General features: G+C 42.6%; 1 protein-coding gene across 1 annotated transcript in view; it reads right to left on the bottom strand.

Moving 5' to 3' along the window:
• The window catches only part of LOC138172034 (large ribosomal subunit protein uL23-like), a 118,426-nt gene extending 105,292 nt beyond the window's left edge, over positions 1-13,134 (bottom strand). The window contains exon 1 of the mRNA XM_069101640.1: positions 13,126-13,134. Within this exon, the coding sequence (XP_068957741.1) occupies positions 13,126-13,134 (9 nt within the window). The remainder of the gene's footprint in view (positions 1-13,125) is intronic.
• Between the last annotated feature and the right edge of the window lie 2,753 nt (positions 13,135-15,887).

Genomic DNA, 15,887 nt, shown 5'->3' with positions numbered 1-15,887 from the left:
AGCATTTATTATGTAACATTTTAATATTACATGATGTAATAATTTAACGTTTAAATACTTCAGCATTTATGTGATATTTTAATATTACATAATGTAATAATTTAACATTTAAATACTTCAGCGTTTATTATGTAATATTTTATGAACCAGCAAGGATAAAGTCAACTTAGAGTCAGGAGAACCTGAGCACAAATCCTGCCTCATGTGTTCATGAGTTTGTGTGACTGAACAAGCCACTCAAACTCTCAGTCTCTGCATCTGTAAAATGGAGGTAATAAAAGCCCCTACCTTCCAGGATTGTAATGAGGCTCAAACACAAGTCCGTGTGATGAGTTTTGCAAACTTTAAAGCCCTATAGATTTTATCTACTATGATCTGTTAAGCTGGACTCCACAACTATGGTATATGCCTTTAATTTTCTGCCCAACATTCCTCCAGAATTCTTCATGATATTGTGAAATTTACTTAACCCTGGAGAGTAGGTTGAATGTGTGATGACTCACTGCTTCAACTCCCACAATATACATTTCTACTCTCTTCCATGCCCTCAGGGTTGCTTACACCATAGCCCCAACTAACATACCCCAAATTGTGTCATCTCCACAATCCTGGACTTGGAATTTCCCTTTTCCGATCATAATCTCTTGTTCTCTAGGTCTCCCTCTGAGTCACTTTTTTGAAATGTGTCTTTCATATTCTCTGTGATACTAACACACACGCACACTCACTCACTCACTCACTCACTCACTTTCTCCATCCCTCCTCACTCTTGCCTCTTCTGACCCCCATAATTAACTAGATACTTCACTCTGGCCTCCATTGGCCCCTTGTTCTTCTGCCATTCATGTCCTGCCAATCTCCAGAAAACACTGACTCGTCTGTAGGTGGGGTATTATGAGGTATAGTCCATGGTGCTTCAGGTCTGTTTCTCCACCATCACTTCTCTTTGACTCTGCATTCACCCTTGTCTCCTCATACACATTTTGGAAGTCATCTCTTAATGGTTGCTCTATATTGATGTTCTTGCTGTTGTCCTTAGTTACTGTATTTGTTTTCCTTTCTTGTGTTTCTGTTGTCCAGAATTTTTAGAAAGCAGACAATTTCTTCAGATCCAGTTTTCTTTCTAGGAATATTTCAAATGCTTTTATTGAACATCTCTCTCTCTTATTTTTATTTAAGGTTAGGCTTAGATTTTCAAGGTACATAACAATGGGCTGCTCCTTCAGCTACTTTGTGCTTCAGAACACACTTGTGTTACACTTGTATTATTCAAATTTCCTTTCTATTTAAGGGTCTTTTTGGAATTGTCCGATTTAACTGCTATGTATCCTGGAATTTACAACATAGCTGGGCTTTTTTCTAGAGATGATCTACGGATCTTTTCAATTGGCATTTAGTTTTCTGTATTCAGAACTTCTGGGCAGTTTTCTCATATTATATCTTGCATTGTGGTGTTCATTCTTTTAACTTGTCATGTTCTTCTGAGAGCCCTATAATATTGAAATTACCTCTATGCAATCATATCTTCAAGATCAATCTATTTTACTTACATAGAGATCATGTATTATTTTTATTTTTAAAATCATTAATATTTGTTTTAAACATTCTTTTCTTTTTAAACGTTGATTTCAGAATTTTCTCCCACTGTCCCACCCTTCTCCCACCCACTGAGAAGGCAAAAAATATGATATCAGTTATATATGTGAAATCATGCAAAATATACTTTCATATTAGTCACACCACACAACAAAGCAAAAAAAAAAAACCCGGTGAATTATATTTCAATTTGCACGCAGTGCTCAACAGCTCTCTCTCCAAAGCTGGTTAGCATCTTGTCATCACGGGTCCTTTGGAACTGTCTTGGATCATTGTATTGATCACAGTAGCTCAATCCTTCACAGTTAATCATTTTTGATGTTACTATGCACGGTGATGTCCTCATTTTTCTCACTTCCCACTGAATCCATTCAAATAGGTCTTGTCATGCTTTCTTATGAAACTACCCCTCCTTGTCATTTAGCACAAGAGTATTTCATTGCAATGATATGCCACTTATTCAACCATTCCCCAACTGATGAGCTTCCCCTCAATTTCCAATTCTTTGCCACCACAAAAAGAGCTGAGATAAATATTTTTTACATGTGGGTCCTTTTCCTTTTTCTTTGTTATCTTTGGAATGAAGACCTAGTCAGCCTATTGCTGGATCAAAGGGTATGCGCAGGTTATAGACCTTTAGATGTATATCCGAATTGTTTCCAGAATGGTTGGACAGTTCACTATACCACCAACAATTCATTAATGTACCTATTTTCCCTCATCCCCTTCAGTATTTGTTCTTTCTGATAGGTGTGAAATGGTACCTCAGAGTTGCTTCAATTTTAATTTCTCTAATCAATAGTAATTCAGAGAATTTTTTCATATGACTACAGATAGCTTTGATTTCTTCTTTTGAAAACTACCTACACATATGTTTTGACCAATTATCAATTGGGAAATGGCTCTTATTTTTATAAATCTGACTGAGTTCCCTGTATATCTGAGAAATGAGACTTTTATCAGAGAAATTTGCTATAAACATTTTTCTATCACTTCGTCGTCTATGGTACCTTCTAGCAAAATGAAATTTCCCTGATTAACTTTCATTAGTTCTGCTTTTGCTTTTGCTTGATCTGAGATATGATTGCTACCCCTGCCCTCTTCACTTCAGCTAAAGCATAATAGACTTTGTTCCAGCCCTTCATTTCAACTCTGCATGTGTCTTTCTGTCTCAAGTGTGTCTCTATACACAACATATTATTAGATTATATTTTCCAATCCATTGTGCTACCTTCTTCCATTCTATGTGTTAGCTCATCACCTTCACATTCACAGTTATGATCACTAACTATGCATTTCCCTTCATCCCATTTTCCTCTGGTCATCTTCTCTGTCTCTCTCTCTCTCTGTCTCTCTCTGTCTCTCTGTCTCTCTCTCTCTCTCTCTCCTCCTCCTCCTCCTCTCTCTCTCTCTCTGTCTCTCTCTGTCTTTCATTATCCTGGCCTTCCTCAAAAGTCTGTCTTTCTTCTGACCATTGCCTCCCCAAACTGCCTACTCCCTTATAATCTCTCTCTGCCCCCCATATCTCTTATCCCCTTCCCTTTCTACCTTCCTATTTGGTAAGATAGATTTCTATGCCCAACTAAGTGTAAATATGTGTGTGTGTGTGTGTGTGTGTGTGTGTGTGTGTAAGTATGTACGTATATTTCTTCCCTCTTTGAATCAATCCTGATGAGAGCAAGGTTCAGGCACTGCCCACCACTACCACCCCCCTATTTTCCCTCCCACTATAAAAGTTCTTCCTTTCATGCCTCCTTTATGTGAGAAAATTTGCCCATTCTACTTCTCCCTTCCCCCTTCTCCCCATCATCCCTCTTTCTCCCCCCAACACTCTTTTTTTGGAAATCATTCCAACATCATCAAGTCATACCCATGGCCACTATCTATGCAGATTCGTTCTAACTGCTCTAATAATGACAAAGCTCTTAGGAGTCACATGGATCTTCTTCCCATGTAGGAGTGCCAACACTTTAACTCCGTTGAGTCCCTTGTGATTGCTCTTTTGTGTTGACCTCTTTTGCTTCTCTTCAGTCCTCCATTTGAATGTCAAATTTTCTATGCATCGCTGGTCTTTTCATAAGGACCACTTGAAAGTCTTCTACTTTGTTAATATCCATTTTCCCCTGAAGGATTGTACTCAGTTTTGCTGCATAGGTGATTCGTGGTTGTAATTCTAGCTCCTTTGACCTCTGGAATGTCATATCCCAAGACCACAGCTCCTTTAATGTGGAAGCTGCTAAATCTTGTGTGATCCTGACTGTGTCTCCATGATTTTTGAATTGTTTCTTTCTGGCTGCTTACAATATTTTCTCCTTGACCAGGGAGCTCTAGAATTTGGCTATAATATTGCTAGAACTTTTCCTTTGAGGATCTATTTTAGGAGGTGAAAGGTGGATACTTTCCATTTCTATTTTATACTCTGGATCTAAGATAATTGAGTGTCAACATGAGCAAAGGAGGGAAGCAAAGTAAACAGAGCAACCCAACTTTGCACTCCTATTTTGGGGACAAAAAGGATCAAAGCATAGAACAGGAGGAAGACAGTGAAGTCAGAACTCCTCCACCAAAAGCTTTCAAGAAAAATACAAGCTGGTTACAGGCCATAGAGGACCTTAAGAAGGATTTTGAAAATCAAATAAGAGAAGTGGCGGAAAAATTGGGAAGAGAAATGAGAACGAAGCAAGAAAATTATGAAATGAGAGTCAACAACCTGACTGAAGAAAATAAAACCTTAAAAAACAGACTGACTCAAATGGCAGAGGAGGCTCAAAAAGCCAGTGAGGAGAAGAATGCCTTAAAAAGATGAATTTGCCAGATGGAATAAGAATCTCAAAAGCTCACTGAAGAGAATCATTCCTAAAGAATTAGATTGGAGCAAATGGCAGCTAGTGACTTTATGAGAAATCAAGATACTATTAAACAGATCCAAACAAATGAAAAAATAGAAGGCAATGTGAAATGTCTCATGGGGAAAACCACTGACTTGGAAAATAGATCCAGGAGTTATAATTTAAAAATTATTGGACTACCTGAAAGCCATGATTTTAAAAAGAACCTAGAAATTATTCTTCAGGAAATTCTCAAGAAAAATTGATGTTTCAGAACCAGAGGGCAAAATAGAGGTTGAAAGAATCTACCAATCACCTCCTGAAAAAGATTCCAAAAAGAAAACTCCTAGGAATATTATAGCCAGGTTCCAGAATTCCCAGATCAAGGAGAAAATATTACAAGCAGCCAGGAAGAAACAATTGGAATATTGTGAAAACACAATCAGGATGACACGGGATCTGGCAGCTTCTACAATGAGGGATCAAAGAGCTTGGAATATGATATTCTGGAGGTCAAGGGAGCTGGGATTAAAACAAAGAATCACTTACCCAGCAAAACTGAGTATCATGTTCCAGGGGAAAATATGGTTATTCAGTGGAATAGAAGACTTTCAAGCATTCTTGATGGAAAAAACCAGAGTTGAATAGAAAATTTGACATTCAGATACACGAAGCAAGAGAAGCATGGGAAGGTAAACAGGGAAAAGAAGTCATGAGGAATTTATCAAAGTTGAATTATTTACATCCAAATGATAATTGTAACTTATGAAACTTTTCTCAGTATGAGAAATATACACATGTATATATGTCTATATAGGAGGGTATATGAATATGTATGTGAATGTGTGTACATATGTGTACAGGTATACATAGATAGAGGGCAGAGGACCAATTGAATAGGAAGGGATGATACTTAAAAGGTGAAATTAAGAGGTGAGAGAGGAATATAATGAGAGGAGATGGGGAGAGACAGAATAGGGTAAACTATCTCACATAGAAGAGGCAAGGGAAATGGTTACAATGGAGGGGAAGAACAGAAAGGCAAAAGGGAATGGGTCAACCTTATTCTCATTGAATTTGGCTTAGGGAGGAAATGGCATACACACTAAATAGGGTATCTCACCCTACAGGAGAGTAGGGGGGAAGGGGATGAGAGGGGGAATGATGGAAGGGAGGGCAGGCTGGGGCGGGGAGGGAAGTTGGAAGCACCCACTTTTGAAAAGGGACAGGATCAAACTAGAGAACAGAACAAGTGGGAGGTGGGATAGGAGGGAGGGAAATATAGTCTGTCTTTGACAATATATCCACTATGGAAATGTTTTGTGTAGCTACACATGTACAACCTGTACCTAATTGCTTATCTTTCCAGTAAGGGCAGGTGACAAGGGAGGAAGGGAATGAATCCGGAATTCAAAGTTTTAAAATCAAATGTTTAAATATATATATATGTATATATATATACTATTATTAATATTATTTTACATGTAACTGGGAAATAAGATATACAGGCACTGGGGCATAGAGATCCACCATGCCCTACTGGAAAGTTGGAAGGGGTATGGAAGAAGATATGGGAGAGAGCAGATTGGAGGAGGGGATATCCAGCAATATCGCTATTTTGGGGTGGTGGGTAGGGGAAAAACGGGGAGAAAATTTGTAACTCAAAATCTTGCGGAAATGAATGATGTAAACTAGAAGTTAATAAATCTAGAAGTTTATAAAATAAACTCAAAGTTAATAAAAAATAAATTAATAATTAATAAAAATAATTGGATTTTTAAAAATTACTTAGTCAAGGGGTGGCTAGGTGGCACAGTGAACAGATCACTGGCCCTGGAGTCAGGAGGACCTGAATTCAAATCCGACCTCAGACACTTAACACAAAAAACTAGCCATGTGACCTTGGGCAAGTCACTTAACCCCAATTGCCCCACCTTCCCCCCTCCAAAAAAAAAAATCAAAAACCAAAATTACTTAGTCACCCACAGATGTTTTAAAAACAATATTGCTGTTACTGTCTGCAACGTCTTCTTTGATATGCTCATTTCGCTCTTCATTATTTTGTGCAAGTCTATGTATGTTTTTGTATAATCAATGAGCTCTTCATTTCTTATAGCACAGAAGTATTCCATCACAATTACATAATACAGCCTTTTCAACTATTCCCCACCTGACAGTCATCCCTGTAGTTTCTAGTTCTTTGCCACCATCACAGAGAACTGCCATAAATATTTTAAAATATATGTTCTTTTCCTTTTTACCTAATAACCTTTGGAAATAGACCTAGCAATGGCATTGGTGGGTCAGACGGTATAGACAGTGTAATAACTGTCTGAGCACAATTTCCAAATTTCTCTCCAAAGTAGCTGAATCAGCTCACAGCTCCACCAACAGTGAATTCATGTCCCAATTTCTCCACGTCCTCCTTCAACTTTTGTTGCTTTCATTTTCAATCATTTTAGGCAATCTGAGAAATGCAAATGGTGTCTCAACGTTGTTTTAATTTGCATTTCTCTAATCAGTAATGATTTAGAGTATTTCTTCATATGACTATAAATTGTTTTGATTTCTTCATCAGAAAACTGCCTGTTCATGTCCTTTGACCATTTATCAATTAGGCGATGACTCGTATTCTTAGAGATTTGATGAAGTTCTTTATATATTTGAAATATGAGACCTTTATCTGAGAAACTGTTTATATAATTTTTCCCAATTTTCTGCTTTCCTTCTGATCTTGGCTACATTTGTTTTATTTGTACAAAACCTTTTGTTAATTTAATGTAATTAAAATTATCCATTTTACACCTCAATACTCTATCTCTTGTTTATTCATAAATGATTTGCCTATCCATAATTCTGATAGGTAACATGTTCCATGTTCTTTAAATTTTTTTGTAATATTTCTGTATGTAGATCATGTGTCCATTTTGACCATATCTTGGTAAATGAGGTAAGATGCTGGCCTATGCCCCATTTCTGCCAGATGCTTTCCAGCTTTCTCAAGTTTAAGGTTTTTCTTATAGCTGTTTTCACATTGCTGCCTTCTTCTAAGTTTATGTCTTGGTCTTCCCTGCCACCATAGCAGCTTTTTATGGTCAAGTTATTTTTCTGTTGTTTGCTCATTTTTCCATCCTGTTTCTTCACTTTAAACTTTATGTTAAAGTTGGGCTCTGCTCACCTGGGGTGGGAAAGCACTGTGCCAAGCTTCAGGCTTTTTTGTGCTGCCATTTTCAGTTATTTCTGGGAGTCTGCAAGTTTTTGGTGCTTCGATCTGGTCAAGGCATAGTCATTGCTTTTCTGTTTTGCACTCTGGTATTAACCCAGGAAAGGCCCCTCTTTCCCTACAGCCACAAGTACCAGTACTGTTCTGGGCCTGGAACTATGACCAGGTTCCTTGTTCCCTTGTGACAGACCCCCCCATAGTGCCCTGGAACTATGACCCAGAACTACCTATAGGCAAGAGTTGCCTATATCAGTATCAGTTGCACCCAGGGCTAGCAAAGGGTCCCCTATAATCTCTTTGTGACCATTTGTCCACCCCCTTAGTCACCTCCCAGGATCACTGCCGGTGCTCCTGCAACCCCGGTGTTACAGACCTCTCCTACAGACCTCTTAAGTTGTGTTAGACTCAAAGAATGTCTCCCTCTGGCCTTAGGTTGGCTTGTCACTCCAAATTTTTGTTTGAGGCATCACTTTAAAGTTGTTTGGAGGACAAGTTGGGAGAGATCAGCTGAGTCCTGGCATGTACTCCACCTTCTTACCTCCATTCCCCCATGCTTTGCTTTAATGTTACTGCATTTTGATGTGATCTTCTAAATCGTCCTTCCTTCCCTTCCATGTGTTTATTTCCCTCTGTTAATCCGTTCTCTGGCCAAGCTCTGTTGGAGCATAGAACACGTAGAACCAGGCTGTTGCTGCTGCCTGGGAAAGTCACTGCCATTTGGAATTCTGTGCACTGGGAGTGGGGCAATGGGCAGGCATAGAGCTGAGTTCTGTTTCAAACCAATGGTTTGGCCTTTGTCTGGCAGAGAGTGTTGAGTGAATGGACATTAAGGGCTAGATATTAATTTGCTCTGGTCTTAGTTCACAGAGTCTTCCCTTGTTTGGGTTCTTGATGTCCCAGCCCATAGAGAGAGCTGAAATTGCTTTATCTGTGGCAATAATTTCGATTATTGAGAGATCCTGAGGAAAAGAGAACATGTCTAGACCTTCATTGTGTTGGTCGTGTGACCTGGGAGTTTCCCCCTTCACAAACATTACATTCTAGCCAAACTAGGTTGTTGTCTATTCTCCAAGCTGGGCGCTCAATCTCCCACCACCGAGCCTTTGAACAGGCTCTCTCTCATGTGTGAAACACTCCTGGCTCACTGCTGCCTCCCCAGATTCTTATCCTCCTTCAAGGTTCAGTTCTGGTGCTGTTTCCTTTAAGAAGCTTTCCTGTGCTGGGTAGGTGGTGCAGTGAATAGAGCACCAGCCCTGGAGTCAGAGGACTTGAGTTCAAATCCAACCTCAGACACTTAAAATTTAATAGCCATGTGACCTTGGGTAAATCACTTAACCCCAATTGCCCTGCCTTCCCCCCTCCAAAAAGCGAAAGAAAAAAGAAAGAAAGCAGTTTTCCCTTATTCCTCTAGTTATTAAAGATCGCCCTCTTTCCAATTAACTTAAAGTTAATTAATAATTAACTTATTTATTTCTCTGTACATTATATACCTCTGTGTACCTATTACAAGCTCCTGGAGGGCTGAGACTCTGTAACCTCTGTCTATAGATCCAGCAGACATCCTAGCACCATGGTAGGGGAGGAAAGAAGGAAGGAAGGAGAGACAGAGGGAGAGAGGGAGAAAAGGAAGAAAAGAAGGGAGTGGAGGAAGGAAAGAAGGGAAGGAAAGAAGAAGGAAGGAGGAAGGGAGGGAAGGATGAAGGGAGGAAGAAGGAAGAAAAGTATTTAAGTGCTTATTGCATTGAATACCCAAGGCTGAAGTCTCCCCTTTCCTCCCAGATTTAAGGAAGACTAATTTAATCACTTTTCCCCAACTGTCTTCATCTTCATTTCATCCCTCCCCCTTCCCTCCATCTACCAGATCCAAATGAGGACAGCTTCCCAATAGCATCCCCATAGCAACAGGGCTGAGCCAGAGAGCTCCTGCTAGGGGGTCTCCATTCTGGAAGGATATTGTTCAGGATGCTGGATATTTTTAACATCCAAGGCTGCTCAGATCCAGAATGTTAGCCTTTCTGGTCTTCTGGGGTCATATATCCATCAAAACATAGGGCTGATAGGAATCACAAGAAGTCTCCTGTTAGACATGGAAAAGAAGACTGACCCCAAGGGGCCAGAACTCAGATCAATTTGACATAGAAACCTAGACCAACAGTCAGAGGTCCTGGGTCCAAATCTCTCCTCTGTCACCTTGCTGGTCTTGTGACCCAGGCTCTGTCCTTGACTCCCTCACCTCTCAGCGCACCAGTGGAGTTACTGCATCTCCAGGCTGCACTTGTCTCATTTGTAAGATGGAGAGTCATGGGATCATAGCTATCATCACATCATCACATCTCCCTCATTTTACAGTTGAGGAAACTGAGACTTTGTCTACCTCATATGGTTCTTGGGAATATAAAAAAAAAGAGTTGTCAGAAGGCTCGAGGCTAAGTGAGAATAAAATCTCTAGTACTTCAAGGATGTGTGTGCATGTATGTGTGCATGCGAGTGTGCACGGCAGGCGAGTGTGTCTTGGAGCACAGGTGCACTAATGCAGATTGCAGCACTTCTCTTCTACACTTGATAGGAGTCTATCACGTCATAGATATGGCAGCTGTGGTCATTGCCTTGGGGCTAGAAGTCCTTCTGGCCTCAGCTGGACTAGTCCTCATACAAAGGGCCCTGCTCAGTCAGGACCAAAGCCTCCTCTGACCTAACCTGAGCATGACATGACCAGCATCTGAAGGTCACCAAGGGAAGACTTTAGGCCAAGACCGCTCAGTACTTCCAAAATAGAGAAGCATCTTCTCTCGTTTATAATCTGTGCCTGAAGCAGAGAGAAGCCAAGTGACCTCCCCCATGCTCATGCTGCTCTGCCTCCAAGGCCAGCCCTCCACCCTCTATTCCATGACATCCCATCGCCATGCCTGGGATTCCACCTGCATAGGGAACTCCCAAAGGGAAAGTGATTGGCAAAGATTTCCAGGCAATGTTTGTGAAGTACCGGTATATACCTAATGCTGGGAGACTGCCAAGATTCGAGACAAAGATAAAAGTGAAAATGGCCCCTGCCCTCAAGGGGCTTTCATTCAATGGGAGACACAAACAACTGCCGCCATAAGCATGAAATGAACTCACAGCAACTGAGGAGGGAGAAGGGTGGAGTAAGCAGGAATCAACAGCTGCTGGTAGGGCAGAGACAAGCAAAGGCTTCCTTTAGACACTGATGCTTCCACTCAGTTCTGAAGGACGCTAGCTTGTCCTGTAACTTAGCATCTCACAGAGACACCTGGCCCACAGAGAGGTTAAGAGATTCACCCAGCTGGCAGATTGTCAGGGGTCCTGCCCCCAGGTTCAACATTCTTAGGACAGCATGCTGCCTGCATGTTGTAACGAGCAGAGCCAAGATTCGAACTGAAATCCAAGGCCTTTTCAGGTCATAATCACCACAGGGAAAGTGTCTACTCCTCTTCCCACAAAAGAAAAGGAGAAAAATAAGTATAAAGCTCATTTCAAGCAGGGCAGCTAGGTGGAGCAGTGGATAGAGCATTGAGCTTGGAATCAGAAAGATTCATCTTCCTTAGTTCAAATCCAGCCTCAGATTCTTACTAGCTGCATGACCCTGGGCAAGTCACTTCACCCTGTTGGCCTTAGTTTCCTCATCTGTAAACTGAGCTGGAGAAAGACATGACAAATAACTCCAGTATCTTTGCCAAGAAAATCCCAAATGGAGTCACAGAGACCAGGACATGACTGAAAAATAAAACCATCGTCCTCCCAATCTACCAGGCTCACAGTCTAGACATCACCCTCTCTCTCTAATCCCCCTATCCAGTCTGTTCCCAATTGCTACCAATTCACAACATCTCTCATGGTTTTTTTTAATTTAAAAAGATTTATTATAATGTATATAAAAACTGCAAAAATATTTCAGTCACTAGGAGTTGCATTTAATATATAACTAAAATAGTTCTAAAATCTAGACTATATGAAAGGCACTTTACAATTTCACCGTTTAATAATTTGGTCATTAAAAACAGCTCAGCATCCACCAGGGAGGTAGGCATTTCGTGAGTACAATGGGATAAAAAGGCTGGCACATTAAGAAGGGTGGTCCACCGTGACTCTGTCCTTCACTCCTGTTCTTTGATTTTTAATTGTGCCATTCTCTTTCAGTTTGGCTGACACACAGAGCTTGATCTCCAAGCCAATGGCTTTGGCTAGGGGTAGAGGCATTGCATTACCCACGTGTGTGTGGTATGATCTAAAGTGCTGCCACACGATCTAGAGGCATCTGGAAATCCTTGGCACGGGGCACACTACCATACTCTCACTATGCTGCTCTGGGTTGCCTGTGGGTTCAGGATTAGTAACTGTAGTGCGGAAGAAACCGTACCACTCCAGCCTTCCACACAGCCAGTCCAATGCTTGTGTCTGCTCCCAGTGGGGGGCAGGCCCCATGGAACCAAGGTGCTGAGTTGTCCATCTGCAGGATCACATTGTTTACCTTTCCCCCAGGTGCAGACCCCTCTGAGGGCTCCAGTGCTATCGCACCCATTCTTCTTGTCGTTATGCTGATAGTGGAACTTCTCGGTCAGAGTGCCATCTGAGATATGTACCTAGACTTTAGAAAGGTCTCGCCAGTCTGCCCGTGGTGTCGGGGGAATCAGTTTTATGTGAGCAGGCACCCAAGCATTCATGGCCTACAGACATGGTCCCTGAGGATCTGCTGGTCTTGTGAGCCCCTTAATCTGTCTGTGGAACCAACATCTGGGCTCCCCCTTGCAGGCAATCTCTTCTACTGAGGCACCTTTCTCAATATCTGGAACGTTTGGCATTGTGTCATAGTTAGTAATCGTTCAAAATCAACTCAGCCTCCTTATCTTGCTAACAGATCTCCTGTTACACCCCCCACACACACACTGCGCTCCGGATGTGAATACATGCAGGCGTTCTGGAAATTTGGGGAGCTTCTCACCTGGGGCTGCAGCAAGGATGATTAACCTTCTCTCATCAGAGAGATGCCATACTGGCAAGCCTGTAATACACCAAATGGGCACTGATATCCCATTGGAACCAGACCTCTGAGCTTCAGGATTGTGGAAGGCTTGAATGATGCAAAGTTACTTCTGTTCTCTCGTAGGAAACACCTAGATCTGTAGTCATCACAGTAGCTGAGGAAAGAGACAACTAGGGAGTCCTTGGCCTTGGAAAAAGTGTCTGAGTTGGTTCATGCCCCTAAGCCCTCACGGCATTTCCCTGTCTCCTTTCTGAGGCAGCTTCTGGCCCAGAGGCAGTCTTCTGCTCACACCTAACCATTGCTTTCTCTCCACTCCCACTGCTGCACACTAGTTTAGGAATTCATCACCCCTTGCCAGGACAGGACTAAGACAATCACCTCCTAAATGACTGCCTTCTTCCCTCTCACCTCTCCAATCCATCCCCACCAAAGCTGCCCAAATAACTTTCCTATAGTACTAGTTTGATCATGGCACTTACCTGTGCCATGGCGGGGATAGGGGGGAGGGGGGCGGGGCAGAGAACATTCAATGACTCCCTGTTGTCTCTGAGTTAAAAGATAAACATTTCAGCCTGGCTTTTAAAGCACTCGGCAATGACGATCCCACCCAAGTTTCCATATTTATTTCCTATTACCCTCTTTCATGAAGTCCACATTCTTATACATCTGGACTACATGTTGTCTCCCCCCCACCCACCCCGAATCAACACTCCATCACCAACTCTGTACTGACTTCTTCCTCATGTGTACCTTTGGGCAGCAGGGTGGTGAAGTGCATAAAGTGCCAGGTCTGGAGTCAGGAAGACTTGAATTCAAATGTGACCTCAGACAGTTACTAGCTATGTGACCCTGGACAAGTCACTTAACCCTGTTCACTTCAGTTCTCTCATCTGTAAAATGAGCTGGAGAAGAAAATGGCAAACCACTCCAGTATCTTTTCTAAGAAAATCCCAAATGGGGTCACAAAATTGGACACAATTGAAAAAACAGTTGAACAACAATACAATCAACAATTCAATATGTTTACCTTTAAGGATCCTTACCAACCTTCAAGGCTTAACTAGATCACAATTATAATGAGGGGAGGGCATTAAAATTTAGAAGGCACAAAGCACACTTAGTATAGTAACTAAGTCCCCCTCCTGACTCAAATACATTTATTTTAATTACCCTTTGTCTTTTTTTAACTGTATACTTTAGTATACAGAGCTAACTTCAGAATCTGGAAGCCTTGGGTTCATATCCTACCTCTGATATCGACTGAGTGGGCAACGTCGGGCAAGTCACTTTACCTGGTCTTCCCCAGGGAAGCCCTAAACCTGGATGCTTTAAAGTGGGCATCAGCCCACATTGGTGGAATTTCCTCTTGGAGAGTTCCCTATACCAATGAAACAACAAGGTCCATTCTAGACAGCTGTGTGGACCCGTGGGGCACAACCAGTAAAATCTCCAGAGAGCAAAGTGACATCTAGTCTAATCTCCCCCATTTTATAGAAGTGGAAACTGAGACCCAAGGAGAGCTGCCCAGTGAGTGCCAGTAAGGATTCCTCTGCCTCCGCTCCCAGCCTCCTGCTCCTCTATTACCCCTCTCAGGCCCTTCCAGGATTCCAGATGACATACTCAGAAAAGGTTATTTCTGTACCTTCACATGTTAAGGATCCTCACTTCTGCCTCAAGGCCCTTCCATTTCCTGTGACACTGAAGTGGGACCCATGGTCCTGAATGACAGCGAGCGAGCCTGGTCAGACCCCTCTTAAGTGACAGGGACCACCTGGGCACACTGGACTGACCAGGCAGGCCTTAACCCATCCTGATCAGAAGGCAACAAAAGCCCTGGTGACCTGGTGGGTCAAGTGGTAAGAAGGATCTCTCCTGACCGCTAGGACAGCAAGACTCAGAAAGGCCTATTCTCACTAGCCCCAGCCCCACTGATTTCTTCTATCCTTCTTAGGCACAAAGAACAGGGTTGTTCTCTTGACCTTAGGGACCATAATGTCCATTTTACAAATTAAAAAAATAAATGAGACCCATTGAGGTTAAGTGATTTTCTTGGGCTCACACATCAAATAGACATTACCAATTGGATTTGAACTCATGTGTCTCCTGACCCTGAGTTCAGCATTCTGTCTCTGCCAACCACCTGACCTGAATTGTCTCTTGCCCCCGTTATTTACATTTTTACATTCTCTGGGGCCTCATTTATTTAAATTCCTGACTTGGGATGAACTAAAAGTAATATTGGAGAAAGTCATGGGTCCCAGAAGATATATTACCTTGGATTACTTAAAAACACATATCTGCTTTTCTAAAGATCAGAAAATGGGAGGGGGTGGAGCCAAGATGGCATAGTAGAAGCAGGACCTTCCCACGGCTCCGGCTTCCACCCTCCCCAATTCATGTAAAAAGGGGACTCTAAAAAGACTTTGAAGCTGCAGAACCCACAGAATGACACAGAGAAGCTAGCCCCCCCGCTGAGGACAGCCCTGCAGGCCAGCAGGAATCCAGTGCAGCACTCTGGGAGCCGAGCTCAGCCCCACTCTGAGGCTTTAACCCCAGGGCGGGCCTGATCAGCTGCGGCAGGAGGGACTCCAGATCAGCAGCAGCTGTGGCCATTTCCAGAATCATCAACACACAGATGCGAAGGACAAAGTGAGAAGTCAGTGCAGTCTGGACTTTGGGACCAGTAAGTGGGAGTGCGTGGCTTTTGCCCCTGGGGCGAGAAGCTGCTGAGACTCCGGCACAGCCAGCCAGTGTCACGTGGCAGCTTCAGCTCCTGGCCTACAGCGTGTAGGGAGACCAAGCACCAGTCTGAGGGGTAATCACGCTTGCTTTAATCTGCTTGGATCTGGATTGCAATCTAGGGTGGAGGTCCTGGGGTGTGTGTCCAGCTTGCCAGAGCGTGTGGAGACCTCAGAGAGGGCACCCATCTAATACCTCCGGCACCTGAGAAAACCCCAGCATTTGGGACGAAAGCTCCCCTGTCTGGTGGCAGAGTCCTATTGTGGCAAAAAGCCCAGGGGTCAAGTGACTGAGGGGTGACATGACCAGGCAAAGGAAACAAAGCAGACAGAAGATTCCAACATTACACTCCTATTTTGGGGACAAAAAGGAGCAAAGCATGGAATAGGAGGAAGACAGTGAAGTCAGAACTCCTGCACCAAAAGCTTCAAAGGAAAATACGAGCTGGTTACAGGCCATAGAGGACCTTAAGAAGCAGAAAAGAGAAGTGGAGGAAAAATTG

This window comes from Petaurus breviceps, unplaced genomic scaffold (genome assembly GCF_028583685.1).
Source record: "Petaurus breviceps papuanus isolate PSGF00001 unplaced genomic scaffold, PetGlider_PUasm1.0 490, whole genome shotgun sequence".
NCBI classification, from domain to species: Eukaryota; Metazoa; Chordata; class Mammalia; order Diprotodontia; family Petauridae; genus Petaurus; species Petaurus breviceps.
This window is presented reverse-complemented; position numbering and strand designations above follow the sequence as displayed.